General features: G+C 44.5%; 1 protein-coding gene across 6 annotated transcripts in view; it reads right to left on the reverse strand.

The window, feature by feature from the left end:
• Positions 1-2,089: 2,089 nt before the first annotated feature.
• The window catches only part of RGS19 (regulator of G protein signaling 19), a 324,046-nt gene continuing 299,558 nt past the window's right edge, over positions 2,090-26,577 (reverse strand). For all 6 annotated transcript variants that reach the window (XM_063959208.1, XM_063959206.1, XM_063959207.1 and 3 more), the window contains 4 exons: positions 20,742-20,860; positions 18,912-18,986; positions 18,478-18,712; positions 2,090-3,402 (listed from right to left, as the gene is read on the reverse strand). In XM_063959208.1, the coding sequence (XP_063815278.1) occupies positions 3,214-3,402; positions 18,478-18,712; positions 18,912-18,986; positions 20,742-20,860 (618 nt within the window). In that variant the 3' untranslated portion in view covers positions 2,090-3,213. The remainder of the gene's footprint in view (positions 3,403-18,477; positions 18,713-18,911; positions 18,987-20,741; positions 20,861-26,577) is intronic.

Here is a 26,577-nt window from a genome sequence, read left to right on the forward strand (position 1 = left end):
TTGGTGAATGAGACATAAAGGATATATTGGATTTGATAAAATCCCAATAAAGAACAGTTTAATGGGCTAATTGTTGGTGTTAGTACTAAAGCACAGAAATAAATCTCTGCCACATAGCAACAGCATCTGATAACTAGAAGGAAACTGTACAGCATTGCAGTGTCTGTAGATTATTATATCACCTACAGTACTGCATGGATGTTTTTTTTTCAGTCTGTCATTGTCCAATAAGATCTATTACCTAGCATTTTATTATTCTGGCTTCTGCAGTATAGATTAACATTGTACCTGAAATATCACTGGAAGTGTCTGCACAATCTTTGAACTATACTTCCATGCAACTTTCTTGTGTGATCCCTATCATAAACATGATATGCAGCTAAATAAAGAGTTATGATTCCACAGCTACTGTACCACATACAGTCATGGTCTGGTCATGGTTCTAGACGGTTCTATATTAGTAAAACTTGTGATAAAGTTAATGCCTACTTTCTGACTCCTTCACTTTACAGAATCTTATACAGTGTGTGATGTTCAGCCACTGGAAGCTACAAGACTTGGCTGATTCTGAACATATATTAAAAAAAGTAACTTTGCACTTGGGACAAACCAGGTTACAATGGGTTGCTAATACGTTGCATGCCGGGTAAATACTGGCTGTTTTTGCATGTAACCCACAAATACTGGGCAGCTTTATTTTTTACACTGCAATTTAGTTTTGAGTTTGGACACGCCTCTCCTGAATCTAAAGCTGGGTACACAATAAGCGATATGCCCAATTTGTCGTTCCAATATTGTCTTAGTGTGTACCCAACTTAAATCTCACTGCACAATTATCTGCCCCACCTGCAGTGCAACATAAGTTTTGCCAAGGTGCAGTTATTTACTCTTTTATTTTCCTTGCCCCTAACACAGAGTCAGCCCCGGCGTGTCTGCTGATGACCCGCAGAGAGCTCTAACATTTTCCTGCAGCAATTAGGTTAGTGATAAAGAAACATCACAGCCGATAATCACTGCAAACATGTACCCATAGCATGCCTCCCAACACTGGGGAGGACAGAGACAGGACTTTTGTATGTGGCCTGAAAGTGGCCATGTCCTAGTGACATGCGGGGCCATGCCCCCTATTGCCCACATTTTAGGGGTGTGACTGTGTGTCATGCCCCCATTCTCATCATAATGGGAGCTGCTGGACAGCCCCCAGAGGGATGCAGTCAGTTTACCATCTGTTGGAACCTCAGCATTCAGGAGACAGACGCTGGAATCCCGACACCCACCGATAAATTGACAGCCAGCATCCCGACACCTGCCCGTACTTACCACTCGGTTGGTGGGTCCATGCCCCAACCTAGTGGGAATAGAACCTGTGGCAAGCAAAGCAAAGCTCGCCAATGGTCCTGAAGTATGGTGAGCAAAACAGGATGCCCATGTCGGGATACTGACAGCCGGCATTCCGTCTGCCGGCATATCGTATGTATCCCACCCAGCCTCTCCTGTCACAGTGTGGATGATGCGTGCATTTGCGAGTCATCCATTCACCATGTCTCTGCTATACAGGTGAAACAGTGCCCCACAACCCCACCCGGCCTGGGGATGGAACAGCGGGTCAAAGCTTGAAAAGTGGGACTGTACTGCTGAAAATCAGGATGGTTGGTCTGTATGCCACAGGCATCCATTAAATGTTACTGGGGGGACATCATACCAGTAATTGTTTTCTAGTGATCTGCTGGAACAAGTTTATCCCAGTGGCTGAAACACTATTGGAAAAAGCAGTTGCATTAGAATCATCAGCGTGTTCCAGGCGGGTCTGTCTAATTCTTTAAAGGGCAATTATTTAAAAGGCAAAATCAACCTGGCTTTGCCTTTTAAATGATTGCCCCTTTAAAACAGGCACATTTGCTGGTAACTTGCAGATGCCTGCATTGTGCAAGTTATTACATTTACCCCATGGAATGTGTGCCACTAACCATCGCAGAGGGAACGATGAGACATGGATTGGGGACATCTATAAGCACGATATTATGAGCATCACAATTTGGAATTTATCTTTTACAGGTCCTCCAACAAAAAGATGAAACCGACAACATCATGTTATATAGATATATATATATTTATACATATATATATATTTTTATAAAAAGTCTGTTAAAATTTTCATGGAGGTGTTGAAACAAAGTAACACTGTCAGGCGGTGACATCTGCTCAAGGAGTGCTGGAGTATTTGGTAGTTTCAGGTAGATTGGCTAACAGGGAGAGACAATTACCCCAACCTGAGGAGGCGGAGTTCCATTCAATTAGGAGGCAGGATCTGCAGAGCATTGCATCGTCCTCAAATAACTCTCAGCCGCAAATGTAAATAGGTTATAAGAATTTCAGCTGGGGGTTTTTAAAATTATCACTGTAAACAGACCCCCAGCCTGCGTATGGTTGGCATGTCATGTGTCTAATATATGTGTTGACTATGTATAAATACTCTGTTATGTATCTAAAAATCTTCCACAATGCATCCTCTCCCCTGGCTAGGAAAAGACCTTGCTCCCACAACATTCTAAATGTAAAATAAAAAAATGTTAAAAAAAAATCCTAAATTGGATAAAATCGTACCTCCCCCCTTAATCCTTATTTTTACATAGCAGACATTGCACAATGAGGGGGGGTGTTCATTTCACAATAGCAAAAGAGGGGTACAGATATAGACATCCAGGCCCCCTTAACTCCAGCAATTTAACTCTTCCAGTTCTGAACTGTTAAGCCTGGAGTGCAATTTAAAATCTTTGTCCCACATTTTCCCAAGCTCTCCTGCCAAGCCCTTTCCATCACGAAGGGCATTCATATAAAATCAACTTGACCACCACCCTCTCAGGACCTCATGGGGAGTTCAGTAGTATTTTTGTCCTGAGGTAAATTTCCCCCCATACAGTACCTAATTCCCCTTTGTCTTCCTGCACACAGTCTACAGAGAACAAAGGGGGAGAAAGACCAGGAGAGATGTGAGGTGAAGACTGTCACGTTTTCGTTCCAAACCACGGGAGCACTAGTCACACACTGGCAGAGGCTCTCCTGCTTCGGGCTCAAAAGGACTATGGGCCTTGGAAGGTGGTTGGAGAACATGGAACTTGAAACAACTGTCCTTTGCTTCCCCCTCTTACTCCCAGCGGCTTGTATAAAATGTGTGTTTCAATCTGTCTCTGGAGCATCTTGGCCATGTCAAACCTATGACTCCGAACTGGAGCGTGAAATATTCTGCAGGAGGGCTTTGTAAATGCCCGAGTTGAGGAATCGTGGGTAGGAGTCTCTATGCATCAGGGTGTATATCTGCAACTGAGCATCATCAAATGTGTGAGAGGAGGGATCCTGCATCCGCCGGTTGATCACCTCTCTAACCCGGGAATCCAGACTGACCTGCAGGCGACAGAGAACAAGATGGTACCTCAAAAATAGAGTGTGCAGAAAACCGTTCTTTAGTCATAATTTACAAACACACACAAATGGCTTCAGTCTTACAAAATGGAAATCACAATCAGAGGCATCTTTACCTCAATCCCTTTAGAAGCATTTAAGTTAAGTGCACATTCTTATATCACATGTTATGCCATATTCATGAGAATGCAGCCTATAAATTCACTAGGAATGTGTGACATGTCTACGTGATGTCACTAGTCCCTACCGATCCAATTGCCAGTATCTGGCTACCGCTATAGGCCAAAAAGGACCTGCTTCTGCTATGTGCCTTGTGAAATGCATGAGTTCAGTTCCTACTAAATGATATGGCTGTATTTCTATGAAAATTGGAACAGCTAGAAAATAGCTACCTCCTGTCTGTAGGCATCAGGTACAATAGTGGACACTGAACTACAGCACAACTGCATTATCAAGCAGAGCACTGAGATGCAATACACAAACCATATTCAATATGAACACTACAATTCAGATGTACAAAAATAAGACACTTAGGGGGACATTTACTAAGCAGTGATAAGAGTGGAGAAGTTGCCCCATCAACCAATCAGCAGCTCCATATAATTTTATAGTATGCAAATTATAGATGTTACTTCAGTGCTGATTGGTTGTCATGGGCAACTTCTCCACTGGCTCATTTCTCTGTTCTTATCACTGCTTAGTAAATGTCCCCGTAATGCCTTAAATTGAGAGCCAATTCAACAGGAAGAATTCAGTGTTCAGTAAAGAGTGCATTACAAGCAATCACTAGACAGCACTGCCATGAACACACACAAATCCAAAGCACTGCACACATCAATATTCATAGCACCACAATTATCAGGCATATTACCACGAACACTGGAGACAGCACCAACGTAATCTTTAAATAACAAACCAGTGTTATAAGTAAGAGTCATGGAACAAAGAGACAATTGTCCTGTGTTTAATGCAGACTACATACATAATATATACAATTAAAGGATATCCTCTTGTTCATTAAATAGAACTCTCTATTACAGTACACCTCCTCTTTTTGCACCCAAAAGCGTTCTTAAGAATGCATTTATGTCCCTCTACTGAGGTAATCACAATGAAAGCCCCAGCACCTATACCTAAGACTTTGAGATGTAGTGATGATGGTGTCATAGTGTGGCCAGCTCTGCATATTGGTTCCCCCAGCAACCCATTATGTCACTATAACACTAATCCAAAGTCATTTATGGTACAAACAAGGCATGTTTTATAGAACTGTTTATATGAAGTAGAACAAATGCTCTGTATATGAAAGATGCTTTCTCCATAAATCATGTTCTGGTTCATGTCAATACAGGTTGAGTATCCCATATCCAAATATTCCGAAATACGGAATATTCCGAAATACGGACTTTTTTGAGTGAGATAGTGAAACCTTTGTTTTTTGATGGCTCAATGTACACAAACTTTGTTTAATACACAAAGTTATTAAATATATTGTATTAAATGACCTTCAGGTTGTGTGTATAAGGTGTATATGAAACATAAATGAATTGTGTGAATGTACACACATTTTGTTTAATGCACAAAGTTATAAAAAATATTGGCTAAAATGACCTTCAGGCTGTGTGTATATGGTGTATATGAAACATAAAAGCATTCTGTGCTTAGATTTAGGTCCCATCACCATGATATCTCATTATGGTATGCAATTATTCCAAAATACGGAAAAATCCGATATCCAAAATACCTCTGGTCCCAAGCATTTTGGATAAGGGATACTGAACCTGTATTACATATAGACCAAATAATATAACCACTGGATGGAGCTGTCAGATGTCGTATACAGATTATAATGGCTTGATTTATGGTCAAAACACTTTCTTACATGCTTGAATTTTGAGTTGGACGTTTCTTAAGATACATGCAGGTTTACTCTACCGTACAGATATATCTTACTAAAAAAATGTGCTCATCATCTCACCTCGGCACTTTGCACCAAGGGCCTAATTCAGACCTGATCGGAGCAGCAAAATTGTTCTCTAATGGGTAAAACTATGTTGCACTGCAGGTGTGGCAGATATAAAATGTGCAGAGAGAGTTAGATTTGGGTGGGTTATATTGTTTCTGTGCAGGGTAAATACTGGCTGCTTTATTTTTACACTGCAATTAAGATTTCAGATTAAACACACCCCACCCAAATCTAACTCTCTCTGCACATGTTATATCTGCCCCCCCCCCTCCCTCATGTGCACATGGTTTTGTCCATTAGAGAACAATTTTGCTGCTGCGATCAGGCCTGAATTACAGTAGGCCCCAGGTCTATAAGGCACTCAATGTTAGACCTCCTATATGGTGTATCTGTAGGTGAAGACTGACTTCTATGCAGGGTGGGTGACCTGTGTCTCCTTGCCTTCCCTGTACTAAAGCTAGACATGAAAGCCACTGACTCACAAGTATAAGATACCTCAATTCAAAATAAAGGTGTAATTTATGTGCAGGGCAACAAGTCTTAGGTGATAGAAATTGTAATCAATTTAGATATGTGAATTTTGTTTCATATAGAGATGTCTCTTACACTACATAATATTATATTGCTATTTTTGGATCAATTTAACTTCTAGATTATGAATGTTTTATACTGTGTTCCGAGTCCAGTAATGTGATTGGCTACAGGTTGGTTTACCTATGTGATCATTCCAATCTTCTGATGAACAGATAAACAAAAATTCATATCATGTAAAATAATTTTCTGCAGCGGGGTACATTGGTTTCCACAGGGAAACATAGGGGTGTAGAGATGGATCTTGATCCAGGCACCAACAGGCTAAATATTTAGACTGCCCAGGATGCATTGGGGCCTCCTCTATAACCCTGCCTCCAGGCACTGTGAGCTCAGTTTCGAGTTGGTGCCTGCAGAAGCAGGTCACGTAACGGGGGGCTGCACTGGGCAGCCCTGAAAAAACTTTTAGAAGACATCAAGGGCCGCAGCACTTACATGTCAAGGTGACATACTGTGCTGCGGCTCCGTCACCTGCCCAACGGCATCGCATACTCCCGCTGGCTCTGTTCCCGGGTACTTGCGGCAGAGACGCTCCGGCTCTAGGCACACGGTCGCAGATGCTCTCCTGGTTCGCGTGGCTGCTACTGAAGGGAGGAGGTAAGAGGGTCCCCCAGGCGGGACCCGCCATTAAATCGCGTTCCGGTCGCAGTCTATGGAGACAGACTGCGCGCTGGCGTGGACACTGTAACAGAGCAGGGACCCCACTATATCCACCAGGGCATATGAGTACAGGTCGGATATATAAATATCCTCTTTATTAAGACTCCATAGTACCATGTGGTGAAGATTAGCATAGGGGAGAAGGGGCTTGACCTGTAGCCCATCCCCCAGCTCCGGGCGCCAGTTACTGCTGGTGTTCCCGCCCTGGAGCTGCCTCACACTCTCCCTCACTCCCTGACTGAGATGCTGGGCACCATCTTCTATGATTAGCTGCGACTGGTCTCCGGGACTGCAGGGCAAGGTCTCCTCTGTAAATCCGCCTGTACATCAGCGCGGTGATTTTACAGGCTACATATCAATAATAAGACAGCGTTAGTTAAGAACAAGTGTAATTGTGCCAGAATATATTGCACGAGTATTCTGATATATACATCCGGTCTTGGACCGCACATTGCTATATATATATATATATATATATAGTAGAAGCAAATATCCGGCACTAGTGTAAAAACTTTAAATGTAGCGCTCCGGTGCCCTCCAGGGGTATGGTGACCCAATGTATCCGAGCAAATTGGCGGCACTCAGAGACTTGTATTAGCTGCAAAAACGTGCTTTAATGATCAATGTTTCGGGCCTTCGCCCGTCGTCAGGATAAGCAAACATAATATGTGACAATGAACAGACATTTATACATAGACTAACAAACACAGAATTACCTGATCAGACGCAGGTGGGTGCTCACCCCCGGCGGCGACCTCCACGAGACCCGCAGTGTCATGACGAGCGCATCCACTGGATGTCGTCATCCGGAAGCGCCCACCTCACCCGGCCAATCAGGTTGCATAACATCCCATTGCCCCGGCAACCCGGCGGCAGTGATATTCTTATCTAAAAGTTAAAAACAAGTTAAAAGCAGGAAACTTTAGTGACAGATATAGGCAGTGTGGACAATATTGGCTGATATTCACTATATTCATCCCCAATTACTGTATGCTATTAAAAGAAGGGGTTACTGATTTCTTTTGCAACAGACAAGCCTGTACAGTAAGCTGTTCTATATCATAAATGAGGCTATAGAAAGCATTGTAATCCAAGTGAGTCATTTAAACCTCTTGGGAATACAGTTCCCAAGGTGTAAATCCATTTGCTCTCTAGTTGTAATAATTGCTTTTTCCTATTGCCTCCTCTGATATTGGCAGGAACATGATCAATCAATTTAGTTCTGATACTAGCAATGCTGTGTCTAGCGTTGGCACAGTGGCGTGCCACTGGCTGGTCGCTAGTGCCTGATTCTAAGGCTGCTCTGATGGTTGACCTGTGCCCCGCCATCCTGTCCCTAAATTGTCGTTCTGTCTTGCCCACGTAGCTTAAGCCACATGGGCAAGACAGAACGTAAATAACAAACTTGGTGGTACAAGTGAGAGCGTGTCTAATCCTGTATTTTTGCCCTGAATACGGATGTGTAAAGGTGTCTCCTGATATTAGGGATCTGCAAGTGGTGCAGCCCAAACACCTGTGACAACCTGCTTTTTGACTAAGGAAATGAGTGGCTGCTACTTGCTTTTTAAGCTTCATAATATCCCTTTTCACAAGGAGATCTCCAAGGTTGCGACCACGAGTATAACATGGAAGCAGCCTGGTACCTGTCAAGGCTGGTAAATTTTTATCAGTATTGATAATGGGCCAAAAAGTTTTGGCCAGTTGTTTAGTAACTTTACTTTTGGTATTAAATCTGTTGACCCAAGGTAGTACCTGACTGGTACTAGTTGGAACCCTGTTGGTATGAAGAACATCATGTCGGGACATACTGGAAACCTTACTCTTAATGGTGTCCAGCAATCTACGGGGGTATCCTCTTTCCTGAAATTTGTGAACCATATCATCCAAGGCCATCTCTGTTTGCCTTGGATCACTGGTAATCCTACGAACCCTCAACATCTGCGAGTATGGTAAACCTTCCCGCAGAGGTTGGGGGTGAAAACTATCATGTTTGAGGATAGTATTTCTATCTGTTTCTTTTATATATATGGTGGTGTTAATACCTGTCGGAGTCAAAGTAATGTTCACATCTAGGAAATGTATTGTTGCAGATGAGATGGTATATGTAAATTGGACCTCATGTCCCGAAGCATTATGTTGATCCAACAGGTGGGTCAGGGATCTCTCACTTCCCGACCAGAAAATTAATAAATCATCTATGTATCTCAGGTATAACCTGAGATATCCTTTCTGATGAAATAATTGTTTTTCTACCATGATCATATAAGCGTTGGCGTACGATGGTTTCCAGTATGTCCCGACATGATGTTCTTCATACCAACAGGGTTCCAACTAGTACCAGTCAGGTACTACCTTGGGTCAACAGATTTAATACCAAAAGTAAAGTTACTAAACAACTGGCCAAAACTTTTTGGCCCATTATCAATACTGATAAAAATTTACCAGCCTTGACAGGTACCAGGCTGCTTCCATGTTATACTCGTGGTCGCAACCTTGGAGATCTCCTTGTGAAAAGGGATATTATGAAGCTTAAAAAGCAAGCAGCAGCCACTCATTTCCTTAGTCAAAAAGCAGGTTGTCACAGGTGTTTGGGCTGCACCACTTGCAGATCCCTAATACCAGGAGACACCTTTACACATCCGTATTCAGGGCAAAAATACAGGATTAGACACGCTCTCACTTGTACCACCAAGTTTGTTATTTACGTTCTGTCTTGCCCATGTGGCTTAAGCTACGTGGGCAAGACAGAACGACAATTTAGGGACAGGATGGCGGGGCACAGGTCAACCATCAGAGCAGCCTTAGAATCAGGCACTAGCGACCAGCCAGTGGCACGCCACTGTGCCAACGCTAGACACAGCATTGCTAGTATCAGAACTAAATTGATTGATCATGTTCCTGCCAATATCAGAGGAGGCAATAGGAAAAAGCAATTATTACAACTAGAGAGCAAATGGATTTACACCTTGGGAACTGTATTCCCAAGAGGTTTAAATGACTCACTTGGATTACAATGCTTTCTATAGCCTCATTTATGATATAGAACAGCCTACTGTACAGGCTTGCCTGTTGCAAAAGAAATCAGTAACCCCTTCTTTTAATAGCATACAGTAATTGGGGATGAATATAGTGAATATCAGCCAATATTGTCCACACTGCCTATATCTGTCACTAAAGTTTCCTGCTTTTAACTTGTTTTTAACTTTTAGATAAGAATATCACTGCCGCCGGGTTGCCGGGGCAATGGGATGTTATGCAACCTGATTGGCCGGGTGAGGTGGGCGCTTCCGGATGACGACATCCAGTGGATGCGCTCGTCATGACACTGCGGGTCTCGTGGAGGTCGCCGCCGGGGGTGAGCACCCACCTGCGTCTGATCAGGTAATTCTGTGTTTGTTAGTCTATGTATAAATGTCTGTTCATTGTCACATATTATGTTTGCTTATCCTGACGACGGGCGAAGGCCCGAAACGTTGATCATTAAAGCACGTTTTTGCAGCTAATACAAGTCTCTGAGTGCCGCCAATTTGCTCGGATATATATATATATATATATATATATATATATATATATATAGGGCCTTCACCGATTTTGGTAACGGCAATCCTGCCGTAGAATGAGCCTGCTGAATCGTGTTACAGATCCAGCGTGCAATAGTCTGCTTGGAAGCAGGAGTGCCAACCTTGCTGGCCGCACATAGGACAAACAGAGCCTCTGTTTTCCTAATACGAGCTGTTCTGGCTACATTGATTTTTAAAGCCCTGACTACATCAAGGGACTTGGAATCCTCCAAGACATCCGTAGCCACCGGCACTACAATAGGTTGGTTCATGTGAAACGACTAAACCACCTTAGGTAGAAATTGTGGACGAGTTCTCAATTCCGCTCTATCCACATGGAAAATCAGATAGGGGCTCTTGTGGGACAAGGCCACCAATTCTGACACCCGCCTTGCAGATGCCAAGGCCAATAACATGACCACTTTCCACGTGAGAAATTTTAACTCAACAGTTTGAAATGGTTCAAACCAATGTGATTTAAGGAACTGCAACACCACGTTCAGGTCCCACGGTGCCACAGGGGGCACAAAAGGAGGTTGGATGTGCAGTACTCCTTTCACAAAAGTCTGTACTTCTGGAAGAGAGGCCAATTCCTTCTGAAAGAATATTGATAAGGCCGAAATCTGCACTTTACCTAACTTTAGGCCCATATCCACTCCTGTCTGTAGAAAATGGAGAAAACGACCCAGCTGGAATTCTTCCGTAGGAGCATTCTTGGATTCACACCAAGACACATACTTCCTCCAGATACGGTGATAGTGTTTCGCCGTTACTTCCTTCCTAGCTTTAAGTAGAGTAGGGATGACTTCCCCTGGAATACCTTTCCTAGCTAGGTTCTGGTGTTCAACCGCCATGCCGTCAAACGTAATCGCGGTAAGTCTTGGAACACATAGGGCCCCTGTTGTAACAGGTCCTCTCTGAGAGGAAGCGGTCAAGGATCTTCTGTGATCATTTCCTGAAGATCTGGATATCAGGCCCTTCGAGGCCAATCTGGCACAATGAGTATCGTCTGAACTTTTGTTCTTCTTACGACTCTCAATATTTTTGAGATGAGCGGAAGCGGAGGGAACACATAGACCGCTTGATACACCCACGGTGTTACTAGCGCGTCCACTGCTATTGCCTGAGGGTCCCTTGCCCTGGAACAATATGTCCGAATCTTCTTGTTGAGGCGTAACGCCATCATGTCCCCAACAACTTGTCACTTCTGCAAAGACCTCTTGATGAAGACCCCACTCTCCTGGATGGAGATCGTGTCTGCTGAGGAAGTCTGCTTCCCAGTTGTCCACTCCCGGAATGAATACCGCGGACAGAGCACTTACATGATTTTCCGCCCAGCGAAGAATCCTGGTGGCCTCCGCCATTGCTGCTCTGCTCCTTGTTCCGCCCTGGCGGTTTACATGCGCCACGGCCGTGATATTGTCTGACTGGATCAAAACGGGTAGGTTGCGAAGGAGATGCTCCGCCTGTCTCAGGCCGTTGTATATGGCCCTTAATTTCAGCACGTACATGTGCAGACAAGCCTCCTGGCTTGACCATATTCCCTGAAAGTTTTTTCCCTCTGTGACTGCTCCCCAACCTCGGAGGCTCGCGTCCGTGGTCACGAGAACCCAATCTTGAATTCCAAACCTGCGACCCTCTAGAAGGTGAGCACTCTGGAGCCACCACAGGAGAGATATCCTGGCCCTGGGGGACAGGCTTATTATCTGATGCATTTGGAGACGGGACCCTGACCACTTGCTCAGTAGGTCCCACTGAAAAGTTCTTGCATGGAACCTGCCAAACGGAATGGCCTCGTAGGCCGCCATCATCTTTCCCAACACTCGAGTGCATTGATGAATCGACACTCTTTTTGGTTTCAGCAGAACCCTGACCATGTACTGGAGTTCAAGAGCTTTTTCCACTGGGAGAAAAACCCTCTGCCGTTCCGTGTTCAGAATCATGCCCAAAAACAACAGCGGAGTTGTCGGGACCAACTGCGACTTTGGCAAATTTAGAAGCCAGCCGTGTTGTTGTAGCACCCTCAGAGAGAGAGCCACGCTCTTCAGTAATTGTTCTCTTGATCTCGCTTTTATCAGGAGATCGTCCAAGTACGGGATAATTTTGACACCCTGCTTGCGCAGGAGCACCATCACTTCTGCCATTACCTTGGTGAAAATCCTCGGGGCCGTGCAAAGCCCAAACGGCAACGTCTGAAACTGGTAATGACAATCCTGTACAGCGAATCTCAGGAACGCCTGATGAGGAGGATATATGGAGACATGAAGGCATGCATCCTTTATGTCTAGTGACACCATAAAATCCCCCCCTTCCAAGCTGGAGATCACTGCCCGGAGAGATTCCATTTTGAATTAGAATCTCTTCAAATATAGATTTAGGGATTTTAGGTTCAGAATCGGTCTGACCGAGCCGTCCGGCTTTGGGACCACAAACAGGGTTGAATAGAACCCCTTTCCCTGTTGCAACTGGGGAACCTTGATAATCACTTGCTGTTGACACAGCTTTTGTATAGCCGCCGAAACTATTGCTCTCTCTGGGAGAGAAGCTGGCAAGGCCGATTTGAAAAATCGGCGTGGGGGCACATCTTCGAACTCCAGTTTGTAGCCTTGGGACACAATTCCTATCACCCAAGGATCCAAGTCCGAATGAACCCAGACCTGGCTGAAGAGCTGAAGACGTGCCCCCACCGGTGCGGACTCCCGCAGCGGGGCCCCAGCGTCATGCGGTGGATTTGGTAGAGGTCGGGGAGGACTTTTGCTCCTGGAAACTAGCCGAAGCTGGTGTTCTTTTCCCCCTACCTCTACCTCTGGCGAGGAAGGATGAACCGCGCCCCTTTCTGAATTTATGAGACCGAAAGGACTGCATCTGGTATTGAGGTGTTTTCTTTTGCTCTGGGGGAATGTAAGGCAGAAAAGTAGACTTACCCGCGGTAGCTGTGGAAACCAGGTCCGCGAAGCCTTCCCCAAACAGAACTTCACCCTTGTAAGGCAAAGCCTCCATAAGTCTCTTGGAGTCAGCATCCCCAGTCCTTTGGCGGGTCCACAGTGACCTCCTAGCTAAGATTGCCATGGCATTTGCTCTTGAACCCAAGAGCCCAATATCTCTCACAGCCTCCCTCATATATAACGCTGCATCTTTTATGTGACCTAATGTCAACAAAACACTGTCGTTATCGAGGGTGTCCATGTCAGATGACAAGTTATCTGCCCATGCTGCAATTGCGCTCCCCACCCATGCCGACGCTACCGCCGGTCTGAGCAGGGCTCCCGTAGTCGCATAAATTGATTTTAAGGTAGTTTCCTGCCTGCGATCCGCAGGATCTTTTAAGGTCGCCTTGTCCGGGGACGGTAGGGCCACCTTTTTGGAAAAGCGCGTCAGGGCCTTGTCCACCACGGGAGAGGATTCCCACGGTAACCTGTCCTGTGAGGGGAAAGGATACGCCATTATAAATCTGCAGCCTCTTGTCTGGAGTTTCCCAAGCCTTTTCAAACAAAGCGTTCAGCTCATGTGATGGGGGAAATGTTACCTCAGGTTTCTTCCCCTTAAACATACAGACCCGTGTGTCCGGGACAGACGGGTCCTCAGTGATATGTAATACATCTTTTATTGCAATAATCATGTATTGAATACTCTTTGCCACCCTTGGGTGCAACTTTGCCTCATCATAGTCGACACTGGAGTCGGAATCCGTGTCGGTAGCTGGGTAAAGGGACGTTTTTGGTACCCTGAAGGGTCTTGTGACACAGTAAGAGCCATGGAGTGACTCCCTGGTTGGCATTTGGACTCTGCTTTGTCCAATCTCTTATGTAATAAAGCCACATTTACATTCAAAACATTCCACATGTCAACCCAATTAGCTGTCGGCGGTGCCTCCGGAGACAATACTACCATCTGCTCTGCATCCTCCCTAGAAGAGCCTTCCGCTTCAGACATGTCGACACACACGTACTGACACCCCACACACACTGGGATATATGGATATGGGGACAGACCCACAACAAGGCCCTTTGGAGAGAAAGAGAGAAAGTTTGCCAGCTCACACCCAGCGCCCTGTGGTTCTGAAACAAAGTCCCAGACTAGTAAGCGCTTTTATAATAATAAATTTTGCACCAAATTAATGTGCCTCCCCCTCGTTTTGCACCCTGTTACTTGTGTATAGCAGGGGAAGAGTCCGGGAGCAGCTTCTCTGTATGGAGAAAATGGCGCTGGTTAGAGCTGAGGGAACAAGCTCCGCCCCCTCGATGGTGGGCTTCGGTCCCGCTGTTTCTTTATCCTGGCGGGGCTTTGTATACTGCCTCAGCAGTATCTATACTTGTGCCAGCCTATATATGAGGTAAAAATTGCTGCCCAGGGCGCCCCCCCTGCGCCCTGCACCCTTGCTGTGCCTTTGTGCGTGTGTGGGAGCAATGGCGCGCAGCGCGACCGCTGCGCGGTACCTCACGAAGATCTGAAGTCTTCTGCCGCCTTTGAAGTCTTCTTGCTTCCTATACTCACCTGGCTTCTATCTTCCGGCTCTGCGAGGAGGACGGCGGCGCGGCTCTGGGACGAACAGCGAGGACGACACCTGTTCCGACCCTCTGGAGCTAATGGTGTCCAGTAGCCTAAGAAGCAGAGCCTATCAGTAAAGTAGGTCTGCTTCTCTCCCCTCAGTCCCACGAAGCAGGGAGCTTGTTGCCAGCAGTGCTCCCCGAAAATAAAAAACCTAATAAAAGTATTTTCTAGAGAAACTCCGTAGAGCTCCCCAGTTTGTGACCAGTCTCCTCTGGGCACAGAATCTAATTGAGGTCTGGAGGAGGGGCATAGAGGGAGGAGCCAGCTCACGCCCATTAAAAGGTCTTAGAGTGACCATGTCTCCTGCGGAGCCCGTCTATACCCCCGGGTGGTTCTTACGGGAGTCCCCAGCATCCTCTAGGATGTAAGCGAAATAATCTGCATTGTCACTGTGACTGTGTGTGCCTGTATCTGCTGTGTGGATTTTACTTTCAGTGTAGGGACTAGGGACTAGGTGAGTCTGGGTCTCATATATAGTGCTTCACAGTATTTACAGTCAAGTGTATTCTACTGTGTACTCAGTCACATAATACCGGATTTATTCGCTGGTGTTGTGTACTGTGTGCGCAGTCACATAGTACCGGATTTAGACTGCCTCATCGGATCAGGTCTCACATGATTTCCTTAACTCTGGAGGTTCGTCTGTTGCTGACCTGGTGGCTACAGGACCAACAGTTAAGCAGGGGCCGTCCCAACTGGATCCCCAACTGGATGCCAGTCTGAGAGGTTGGGGCGCAGTGTTGGAGCAACACTCCTTCCATGGTCGGTGGACCAAGGAGGAATCACTCCTCCTGAGAAACATTCTGGAATTGCGGGCGGTGTTCAATGCTTTGTCTCTCGCCCTGCCTCTGTTACAGAACAGGCCTGTTCAAGTACGGTCAGACAATGCCACCACGGTGGCATACATAAACCATCAAGGAGGCACTCGAAGCCGCATGGCAATGATGGAAATATCTAAAATCCTTTGTTGGGCGGAACGCCATCTGCCAGTAATATCGGCAGTGTTCATTCCGGGAGTCCTCAAATGGGAAGCGGATTTCCTCAGTCGTCAGGACGTGCACGCCAGAGAGTGGAGTCTTCATCAGGAAGTCTTTCAACTCCTAGTAGACAAGTGGGGCCTACCAGATGTAGACCTGATATGTCTCGACACAATCACAAAGTTCCGGTCTTCGGATCAAGAACCAAGGATCCTCAAGCAGCGTTCGTGGACGCACTAGCAATTCCATGGAACTTTCGGCTGCCCTACGTGTTCCCTCCAGTGTCATTTCTGCCCAGGGTACTGCGGAAGTACAAACAAGAAGGAGGAATACTTCTTCTAGTCGCTCCAGCATGGCCCAGAAGGCATTGGTTCTCAGACCTACAGGGTCTATCGATAGAGCATCCTCTTCTACTTCCTCAATGCCCAGACCTCCTCGTTCAGGACCCTTGTGTCTACCCAGAACTGGCCAGATTGGCTTTGACGGCGTGGCTCTTGAAGCATCACTCTTGAGGGCAAAAGGATTCTCCGAGGCGGTTATCCAAACTATGCTGAAGGCCCGCAAACCGGCATCTACGCGGATTTATTATAGGGTCTGGCATTCTTACTTCACCTGGTGTGCTGCTAAGAATTACGATGCATACACATTCAGAACTTCCAGACTTCTGGCTTTTCTGCAACGAGGCCTGGACTTAGGCCTTTGTCTGGCCTCCCTCAAGGTTCATATTTCTGCCTTGTCGGTGTGGTTACAGAGAAAAATTGCGTCTATTCCTGACGTTCATACTTTCACTCAGGGTGTGTTACAGATTCAGCCTCCCTATGTCTATCCTGCGGCTCCATGTGATCTGTCTGTTGTCCTGAATGCCCTGCAAGAGTCTCCATTTGAACCTCTTGAGTCAGTGGACCTTAAATGGCTCACGGTCAAGATCCTGTTCCTACTGGCTATCGCCTCTGCTAGGAGGGTGTCCGACCTAGGTGCTTTGTCCTGTCGTCCACCCTTCCTGATATTTCATCGTGACCGGGCAGTTCTTAGAACTCACCTGGGTATTTACCTAAGGTGGTTTCATCTTTTCACCTTAACCAAGAGATTGTGGTTCCAGCTTTCATCACTTCTGGTTTGTCCTCCAAAGAGCGGTCTTTGGATGTTGTACGCGCTCTCCGTATATACGTGGAGAGGACTGCCTCTATCAGAAGGTCAGATACCCTTTTTGTACTTTTTGGTATTCACAATCGTGGCTGGCCTGCAAATAAGCAAACCTTGACCAGATGGATTAGAATGGTGATTGCACAAGCCTATGCACAGGCTGGACTCCCAGCTCCTGCTGCTATTAAAGCCATTCTATTCGGTCTGTCTGACCTTCTTGGGCGGCCCGCCAAGGCGCGTCCGCTGAACAATTGTGCAAGGTGGCTACGTGGTCCTCAGTAAACACGTTCATTAGGTTCTATGCCTTCGATACTTCCGTCTCCCAGGATGCTTCCTTTGGATGCCAGGTTCTCTTAGCCACTACGGCACGTCCCCTCCCATGAGGAACTGCTTTAGGACATCCCCGATGTTTCCCTGTGGGAACCAATGTACCCCGCTGCAGAAAAGGAGTTTTATTGTAGACTTACCATTGTTAAATCTCTTTCTGCGAGGTACATTGGTTACACAGGGCGCCCACCCTGACGCACCTAGCTTCTATGGGTTTGTATGGCATTAGCCGCTAGCCCCTTCTCCTGTCGTAAGAATGTGGTTCTATGTGACTAACCTCTACCTTCTCTTTTACCTGCTCCTGCAATGGACTGGTTAATGAAACTGAGCTCACAGTGCCTGGAAGTGGGGTTATAGAGGAGGCCCCAATGCAACCTGGGACAGTCTAAAGCTTTAGCCTGTTGGTGCCTGGATCAAGATCCATCTCTACACCCCGATGTTTCCCTGTGGAACCAATGTACCTCCCAGAAAGAGATTTAACAATGGTAAGTCTACCATAAATCTCCTTATTTCAAACTCTATACACTATTTTTACTTATGTGAGCAACCCATTTTTTGCTTTTCATAACTACTACCGACTGTATACTATTTAGAATTACAGTCAATATACAATCAGTAACATAACAATTTCTGATGCTGTTCGATTACAAGATCTTAAAACAACAGCTGTAGCGTACTGAGTTATGCCATCTTTACCAAACTTAAGCAAGAAAAACTCTTTAAGGACGCATTTGTAGTTAGCAAAATGCCCACAAGAGGACAGCAAAGTACCAAATAAAAGCCTACTGATCTATTTTACCATTGATAAGGGGAAAAAAATCCTTTTCCAGGATGGGGTTCTCTTCCAAACTTCAGCATGATTTACAGCAGCGGTTCCTAAATTGGGGGCCACAGGTTGGCGTTCCAGGACTAAGGGGGATATTTATTAAGCAGTGATAAGAGCGGAGAAGTGAGCCAGTGGAGAAGTTCAGTGCTGATTGGTTGCCATGGGCAACTTCTCCACTGGCTCACTTCTCCGCTCTTATCACTGCTTAGTAAATGTCCCCCTATATCAAATTAATTACAGTCAATGTGCTAACCAAAACCAGTACTAAGAAAACTTTTGGCCCAGGAGTGCTGTGAAAACAATGCTGATACTATAGGGTGCTGTAATTCGAGAAAGTTTTTGCTATAATGTTTCATACATTTTTTTATTTTTTTATTTATTTAAGTTAAATAAACTGCAACTGGTAAATAACTTTTCTATTGGTTAAGAGCTGGATTTCTGTGATAGTAATGATACCTCTTTCGGAGACAAGATAGATATATAGTCCTCATAGATTATTCGTGCTTTTTCTTCCACGCTGTGCTTGCCGTTATCTTTCTTCAGCTCCTCACATGCCAGCCAGAACAGCATGTTCTCCTCACTGTACTCGGTGCGGAGGAATTCACGGAACAAGTTGCGTCCAGCAGGATTCTTCATCAGCTTCTCAAATGAATGGGACCAGCTGTGCACCTCATCTGAGCTTGGCTTTGTGCTGTGTGGATAGATGAGTATCAGGAGAAGAATTTATGCTTCACCACCAATAATGACCCCAAATTTGCTAAGTAGTTTAAATTAGGTGGGGGAAAAAGGGTGTGTCCTGGTAATAACCCACTATAGGACTATTACTTACGAAGATTTAATACTACTTATACCATTTATGGTGACATCTTCCACACAGTGACAACACTCACCAGACCTCACAGTGAGAGACAGCCTCCAACTTGGTGTCTCGGGATAATCTCCGGCGTCTGTTGCGATCTTCATTCCTGACAACAGGGCAGATACAGTCATGATAAGAGAAGCCAAATGGTCCAAATTATTATTATTTCATTAGGCAGAGATGGAAGTCTTTCCCAGCACAGTAATACACACTTCTCACTGTATCTCATTGGTAGGATCAGCTAACATTAATACCCCTTTCAGACTGACAGAGCCGGGTCACACCCGGGAATGTGTTCCGGGACGCATCTCGGGAAGCATCCCGGGACTGACCCCTTTCAGACTACACTTAGACCAGGGATCGACCCGGGGCAGCCCCATTCACACTGATCAGGGGAAATCCCTGCAAATACTTATGTATGTCATTAGAAATGGACATTTTTCTGGCCTGGCTCACATAGATGAGGTCACAATAGGAAAGCAAAGGGAGGAGTCGGGCCTGCTCACAGCATTGCTGCAGTCATGGCCAACGGAGTACAAGTGTGTATGCCGGAGCTTGTGATTCATTCTGCTTTACAGATGTTTAATGCAGCCAGTGAGAGCATGATGCAGCTTGTCATACTGTGCAGTATACTGCACATATATTTTATGAGGAGGGTGCAATTTATGGTGGAGAGGGCTGCTAGTCGCCACCAATATTTGCGCAGGAGGAGAGGCCTCATACCATCCACAATTAGTACCATCCTGAAACTGAACACGGGGCAACCGATCTGATCTGTCCAGGTCGCCATGACTGTCTCCACCGCTTCCTGGACGCTTCCCCGGGCTCTGGATGATGACATCATCTTTTCTGAGCCCGGGGAAGCTCCAATGAGAGGCCTTTTAACAGTCCCGGGTACTGAATACCGGGTAGGGCCCATTTCACACTCCACTGCATCCCTGGACGATCCTGGATTAAACCCTGGTCGAGACCTGGGATGAAATCCTGGGACGCTCGTCCCGGGATATTGTTCCTGTACCCTTTCACACTGAGCAATTTCCCGGGTTGATGCGCGTTCATGTGCAATATCCCGGGAAATTTTTGTCAGTCTGAAAGGGGTATTAGTGGAATACTCTTGATAAAAGCAATGGAAATATGCCTCTTTATGGTCGTTCTTTTTACTTAATATTTTATAATATTTCACCATTCTTTCCTACATATACTTATGTTAATAAGAGCATGTTTTCTTCAAGCTGCTTTGGGACTCCATAATAAAAATTATGAACTTCAGAGAATAGTGACTATAAAAAACAACAACAATGCAAGTAGAAAAAAACCCCTAAAACTTACATTTGTACAAACGTTTTAAGATATTGTCTAAAAGTGTATAGCAATTCCATGAGACATTTTTCATAACAATATCTGATTCCTCTAATATTACAGACTGCTGACCCTAAATAGGATATATCAGATCTTGATTAGGATGGGCTGTGAGTTTGGACCGACAGTTGTCACACAGTGACAGTGTTTTTGTTCAGCGTTCATAGAAACATAGAATTTGACAAAGTGTAAACCATACGAGTCAGCTGTACAACCTGACCACCAGTGTGATCCTTCATATCTGCATACATGTAATGTATATGTTTACGTATAGTGAAGTGTGGTAGAGGTCCAGCCGCAAGCTGGTCGGCTTTAGTGTCGAATAGCCTTGTGCATGGACTCTAAGTTGTCTTCTTTGCCAGACATATAGATGAGAAGTGGGAATAAAGATGGAGATGAAGAAACAATGTAGCACTGTGTAGATAATGCAGGCTAGGTAATGGTAATGTCTGTAACGTTTTAAACTTATTGAAATTACCAGCTAAGCCCCTCCCAAGCTCACCAGAAACAGCTGCAGCAACAACACCAGCAGAAGCAACAAGGGTTGGACCGGTGATTCCGGGTAGGCTGGTTCCTGTCATATCGTGACATGGGAGACTCACTGGGGTCAGGGCCTGTGTACTGAGAGTGAGAGAATCCAGTTAGGAAGAGTGTACACAACATCAGATGCATTATCTTATTCATCAACCCCTTTTATTTGTTGATATTTGTGTATTGCCTGCACTGAACCATCTCTCACCTTGATATATATATACCACATATCCTTGGTACAAGAGAAGTTCCCACAAAGCACTGGTGCCCAACAGTCCCGCACAAGACAGCTCCCACCTCTACCTACTATTTACTAGCTTTCCCCCTAAGAGGTGGTGCCTTTGTTCCCTTTGTGTTTCTTTATGCTGGGATAGTGTCAGAATGTTCTTGTTCCGAGACCCTAGTGCAGTGGTTTCCAAACTTTTTTGAATCACGGTGCCCTAGAATATCAGATTTTTTTTCACGGCACCCCTAGGCCAAAAATTTCACAATTATATGTCATCCTTAGGGTCAGTTGTGTGGTGAGGGACAAGATTTGCTTCTGTTTGGCCACATATTTTATGACTGGCAGCCACCAGCACTGGTTTTGCCTATTATATTGACCATGAATAATTTGAATTGGTCCTGGACCCCCAAACCAGGGCACCCCTGCAAGTGGCCCGAGGCACCCACAGTTTGGGAACCTCTGCCCTAGTGTCAGAGTATAATTAAGGGATACCAATGTTACTAATAGATTGTATTACATATCTGACAATCTATGGCCCCAAAAAGTAGCTTCTAGGATTCCACTTAAGGACTCAACCCACAGACTGAGCATCTCTTCCCTTCACAAAAGCTTTGCTCTGTATTAACTGCTTCCATTGCATACTCTGCATAATGCATACCCTATAGCTGCTTGCTGCTGCTCTGCAGTGTACCTGCTCACAGGAACTTCTTTTCTTGGCAAAGTATACCCCCCTCCCCATACATATCTTCCCACTTTCAGAAGTACCCCTGCCCACAATGATACTCTCATAAACCATATACAGATGTAGCCATGCTCATATAGCTGCAGTGCAGCATGCTGCAACACGACTTGCTGCATGACATGCTGAGCTGCGACTATTGCATTCGCTGATCGCTCCATTAATTCTTAATGGAATTAATGTAGCGACCACTGGCTGCGTTTAATCAGAGACTGGCCCACTATGCAGCATGCCGCATCACAGCAAGATGAGCATGGCTGCACCTGTAAAATGACCTACTGGCAACCCCTTACTCCTACTATCATGTTAGGGTGCCACCCTGTGTTTTAACCAGCCAGTTGCAAGATATTCTCTACACTTCAATATATGGAGTTAGCTCAGGGTGCAAGAACATAAAAATAAAATAGTGGGAAACTTTCTATGGACCTGGGCTCAAATACCCCTGTCAGAATAACACTGAACATTAGTTCCCAAACTTTTGATGTCCTAGAGTATCAGAATGTTTTTCATGGCACCCCTAGACCAAAAGTTTCTTATTGAGAAATTCTGTGAAAAAATATTAAATAAATTGTGTTTATACATCATCCTAAAGGGGGGTACTCACGGAGAGATCCATGCTTAAAATCTAAGCAATCTGACTAGATTGCTTAGATTTTAAGCACAGATCACTCGTGTGTGTAGCCCCCTCAGCGATAGCGATGCGCGGCCCCGCACATCGCTATCGCCGCTGCTAGATTGAGCCTGCATGCAGGCCAATCTAGCGGGTCGCTCACTTCACCTGCTGGGTGAAGTGAGCGGCCCCCGTCCTCCCCCCGCATCGTTCAGCACACATTGCGCTGTGCTGAGCGGCGGGAGAGATGTGTGCTGAGCGGTTCGCTCAGCACACATCTCTCCCGTGTATACTCCCCCTTAGGGTCAGTTATGTGGTGAGGGACAGGAGTCACTTCTGTTTGTCCACATATTTTGTGACTAGAAGCCACAGGTGCTGGTTTTGTCTATTACATTGACTGTAAACACTTTGAAGCGGTCCTGGACCACCAACCCAGAGCACCCCTGCAAGTACCCTGAGCCTAAGCACACAGTTTGAGAACCACTGTGCTAAACAAATGTGAACTGTGGTAAAACATAACCTAACTTACTGTAGAAGTGGAGTAGGATTCACTGTAATGACATTTCATAAGCAACAAATCAGCTATAATGACAAATAATGTCTTAGAAATCTAACGCATCAAGTCCTCATACACTTGTTATACAATGCTCGTGTTCACACATGCTCCATATTTGTGCACAATGTTAAATCAACACAGAGTACAGAAATGGCATTTTGCTATAACTTTATAAAACGGTTTATTACAGAGAAAAGAAAGAGCCAGAAACTAGAAAGAACCAAACTAGCAGAGCCACTTCTTTTAGTGCATTACAAGTGCCATCAGATAAAACAGATCAGAAAACAGCAGCAGAGAAAACATGTTTTTAAAATTGTTTCCAAACTATTTGCTGCCCCCAAAGTTGCTTCTAAATTGGATTACCCTTGCACACAACAGTCGCACAGAGACACAATTTGGATGCAGCATACTTACTCTGTTCTACAGGTGGAGGTGACTTCCAAATGGAATCTCTTGTCCCTCACATAACAAGAAGCTATTTCTACTGAATGACTGACCTGACCTATGACAATTTCCAAAGGAATACTTTATGCAAATAAACCAACTGAACCACTATCAATAAGCATAGGAATACACTAAACCATTGTGCTACTGATACCACTGCTACAACTCTCCATGTCATATATTAGAGAGAGCGAGAGAGAAAGATCAGTAATCTTTGTCACGCACTACATGAGACAGATACCTGCCCTATTGCCCTCCATATCTCACCAATCCCAAGAGGGTAGAATTCACAAAATAAATAATCGGCAGCACTCAGGGATGTAGTAATGTCCTGATGAATATGTGTACCTGATATTGAAACGTTGACTGTAATAACTGGAGGTGTGTGCCTTCACTGCTTCTCTGAGTGCCGCCGACTATTATATTTATACACACATCTCACATTTCTAAAAAAAAACCCATCATTGGTCAATTTAAAAATGATCAAATACAGATTTATCAAGTTAAATCAAAGCTATAGTGCAAGGGATTATTTGTTTTTACCTTATTAAAATGTAACTATTAAAATGTTACCCAACTGCCAAGGTAACAAAGCTGGTCAGCTGAAAGTGTATCTGCCAAATGTACACCATGGAGGCAGCCATTTTGTTGACGGACAGCAAGAGGTACATTAAATTTACTTGAATTTTGAGGGCATGCTATAAACACAGTGTCCTCCACCTAGTAACTGTAGAAATTAAGGTTCAATATAGTAGGACTGTAGATAGATATAGGAAAGTGATAGCTGCTAGGAGATACAAAAACCATATTATGAGGACGAAGAAATATATTTATGAGGGGTAAGAAAAGGAAGAAAAGGAAAAATCATAATATTTTTTTTCTATTAAATAATAAATATTATTATTCAGAGTTGTTAGAAAACCAAAAAAGTTAGCAATTGGGCAAAACAATGTTGCACTGTAGGTGGGGGAGATGTAACATGTGCAGAGATTTGATTTGGGTGGGGTGTGTTCAAACTGAAATCTAAATTGCAGTGTAGAAATTAAGCAGCTAATATTTACCATGCACAGAAACAATATAACCCACCTAAATCTAAATCCCTCTGCACATGTTACACCTGCCACATCTGCAGTGCAACATGGTTTTGCCCAATTGCTAACTGTTTTACATTGCTAACAACTCTGAATAACCCCCAGGATTCGCTTCTATTTGTCCACATATTTTATTACTGGAAGCCACTGACATTCATTTTGCCTATTACATTGACCATAAATAATATTAATTGGTCCTGGACCACCAACACAGGGCACCATGGCACCCAGTTTAGGAAACACTGCTATATAGACTTTTTATTTCCTAAACTTTTATTTACTAAATCTCATTATATTATTACCAGTTATTTATATAGCGCACACATATTCTGCAACACTTTACGGAGAATATTTGGCCATTCACATTGTGTCCCTATCCCAGTGGAGCTTACAATCTATATTATTCCCTACCACATGCACACACGCATACATACACGCTGAGGTTCATTTTGTTGGGAGCCAATTAACCTACCACTATATTTTTGGGTTGTGGGAGGAAACCGAAGTACCCAGAGGAAACCCACGTAAGCACAGGGAGAATATACAAACCCAACAAAGTTAGGGCCGTGGTAGGAATCGAACCCCTGACCTCGGTGCTGTGAGCCAGTAATGCTAACTGTTATGCCATACATGCTGCCCAGACGGTGTCTTACCAGACCAAAATATCTCTACAATCTTCACCCCCTCACCTACTACCATACCGACCTCTTTAACCTGTGCCACGCTTCTCTGTATAACCTTACCCAAGATATGCAGACGCTCACTGCCCAGGAATGGCTTAGTATTTTGGTGAGTGAACCCACATTTATGAGACTGCAGTAAGTCAGTTTATTAGGAACTGGTGCTATCACTGAGGTATGAGGCACAAAGTGAGGCCACTAGTTACTAGTAAATTGTCTGCATCCTTAAACAGTGATTCAGTCCAAAAAATTGTGGAAGCGCCTTACTTCTCAGTGATGTTAACCGATAGGCTACCTTCTCAGTTCACAACATGGCTGTTTCTGCTGTACTGAATGTAAGAAACATGTAGACAATTTGCTACAATCTAGTGATAGGCAATGGGAAGACATACATTACCAATTTGATATGCCACAGCTTGAGTTAAGTGAAACTAAAATAGGATTATAAATGTGCTTAAGAAATACGATCAGCAGTGCCGTCAAAAAAGATTCCGAGTTTATAAACGGTTGTCCTGCTTCAATCTGTTTTGATTTAGATCTGCAAAATGGCTGCAGCTGGCACTGTTTTTTCTCAGTGACATTGCTGATAAGTGTTGGAATCTTGTAACCATAAAAACCAAAAAAGGAAAATTGCAAGAGGAACTTATATTGTTGGGGGTTGCTTCCTCTTGCGAAAAAATAAATAAAGTTTCTGTTACTTTGCTTTATTATACATAAAGGGGCCAATGCAGAGCTAGACGGAAGTCAGTTTTGCGGATGGATCTAGCGTGCTTTTGCACTGCACATGTCCCGAAGCGGAGTATACACCTCTATGGACAATGCAGAGTTCTACAGTAGGGCTTTCAATTTTTTTGATCTATTTTATTTTGTAACAGTGCGGAATATACATGGAAAGATACATTTTTACTGTGACAGAATAAAAGGGGCTTCCACCTTCAGATTACTTTACTATATTGTTATGTAAACATATTTCTGCAGCTTTTAGGAATGCTTTGCTTTATGTCCTGCACTATGACATAACTCTGCTTTGTTGTATCTCAGGGTAACAAAGATATACAGTGTCCAATGATATAAAGCCACAGAAAAAGCAATGCTCTTAGTGAAAGTTACATGAGGGCACGTACAGGCCAATAAACGTGACCTGACGTGAAAAACCCCTATACGATGTCTGCTCTTTATGCTGCCACTTTTGCCTACAATTTTAGGCTTTTGAAGTTTCCTCACAAATCCTTTCAATAATCACAAGAAACACAAGCATGTAAATATAGCTATACCAGGCCCTGCCAGCACAGAGGAGAAAAGGAAACATTTTGCTATGGGATCCAGTAAAATTCTAGTTGCGGCCCTTCTACATACAGAATCCTTCATACACAAAAAATTTTTACAAAAATTGCTTCCTCTGCCATCACAGTCTTACATCCTGTATCATCAGTTCTAACAGGTTCTTCAAATGTTGAAACA

Source organism: Pseudophryne corroboree, chromosome 3, assembly GCF_028390025.1.
Source record: "Pseudophryne corroboree isolate aPseCor3 chromosome 3, aPseCor3.hap2, whole genome shotgun sequence".
Lineage (NCBI taxonomy): Eukaryota > Metazoa > Chordata > Amphibia > Anura > Myobatrachidae > Pseudophryne > Pseudophryne corroboree.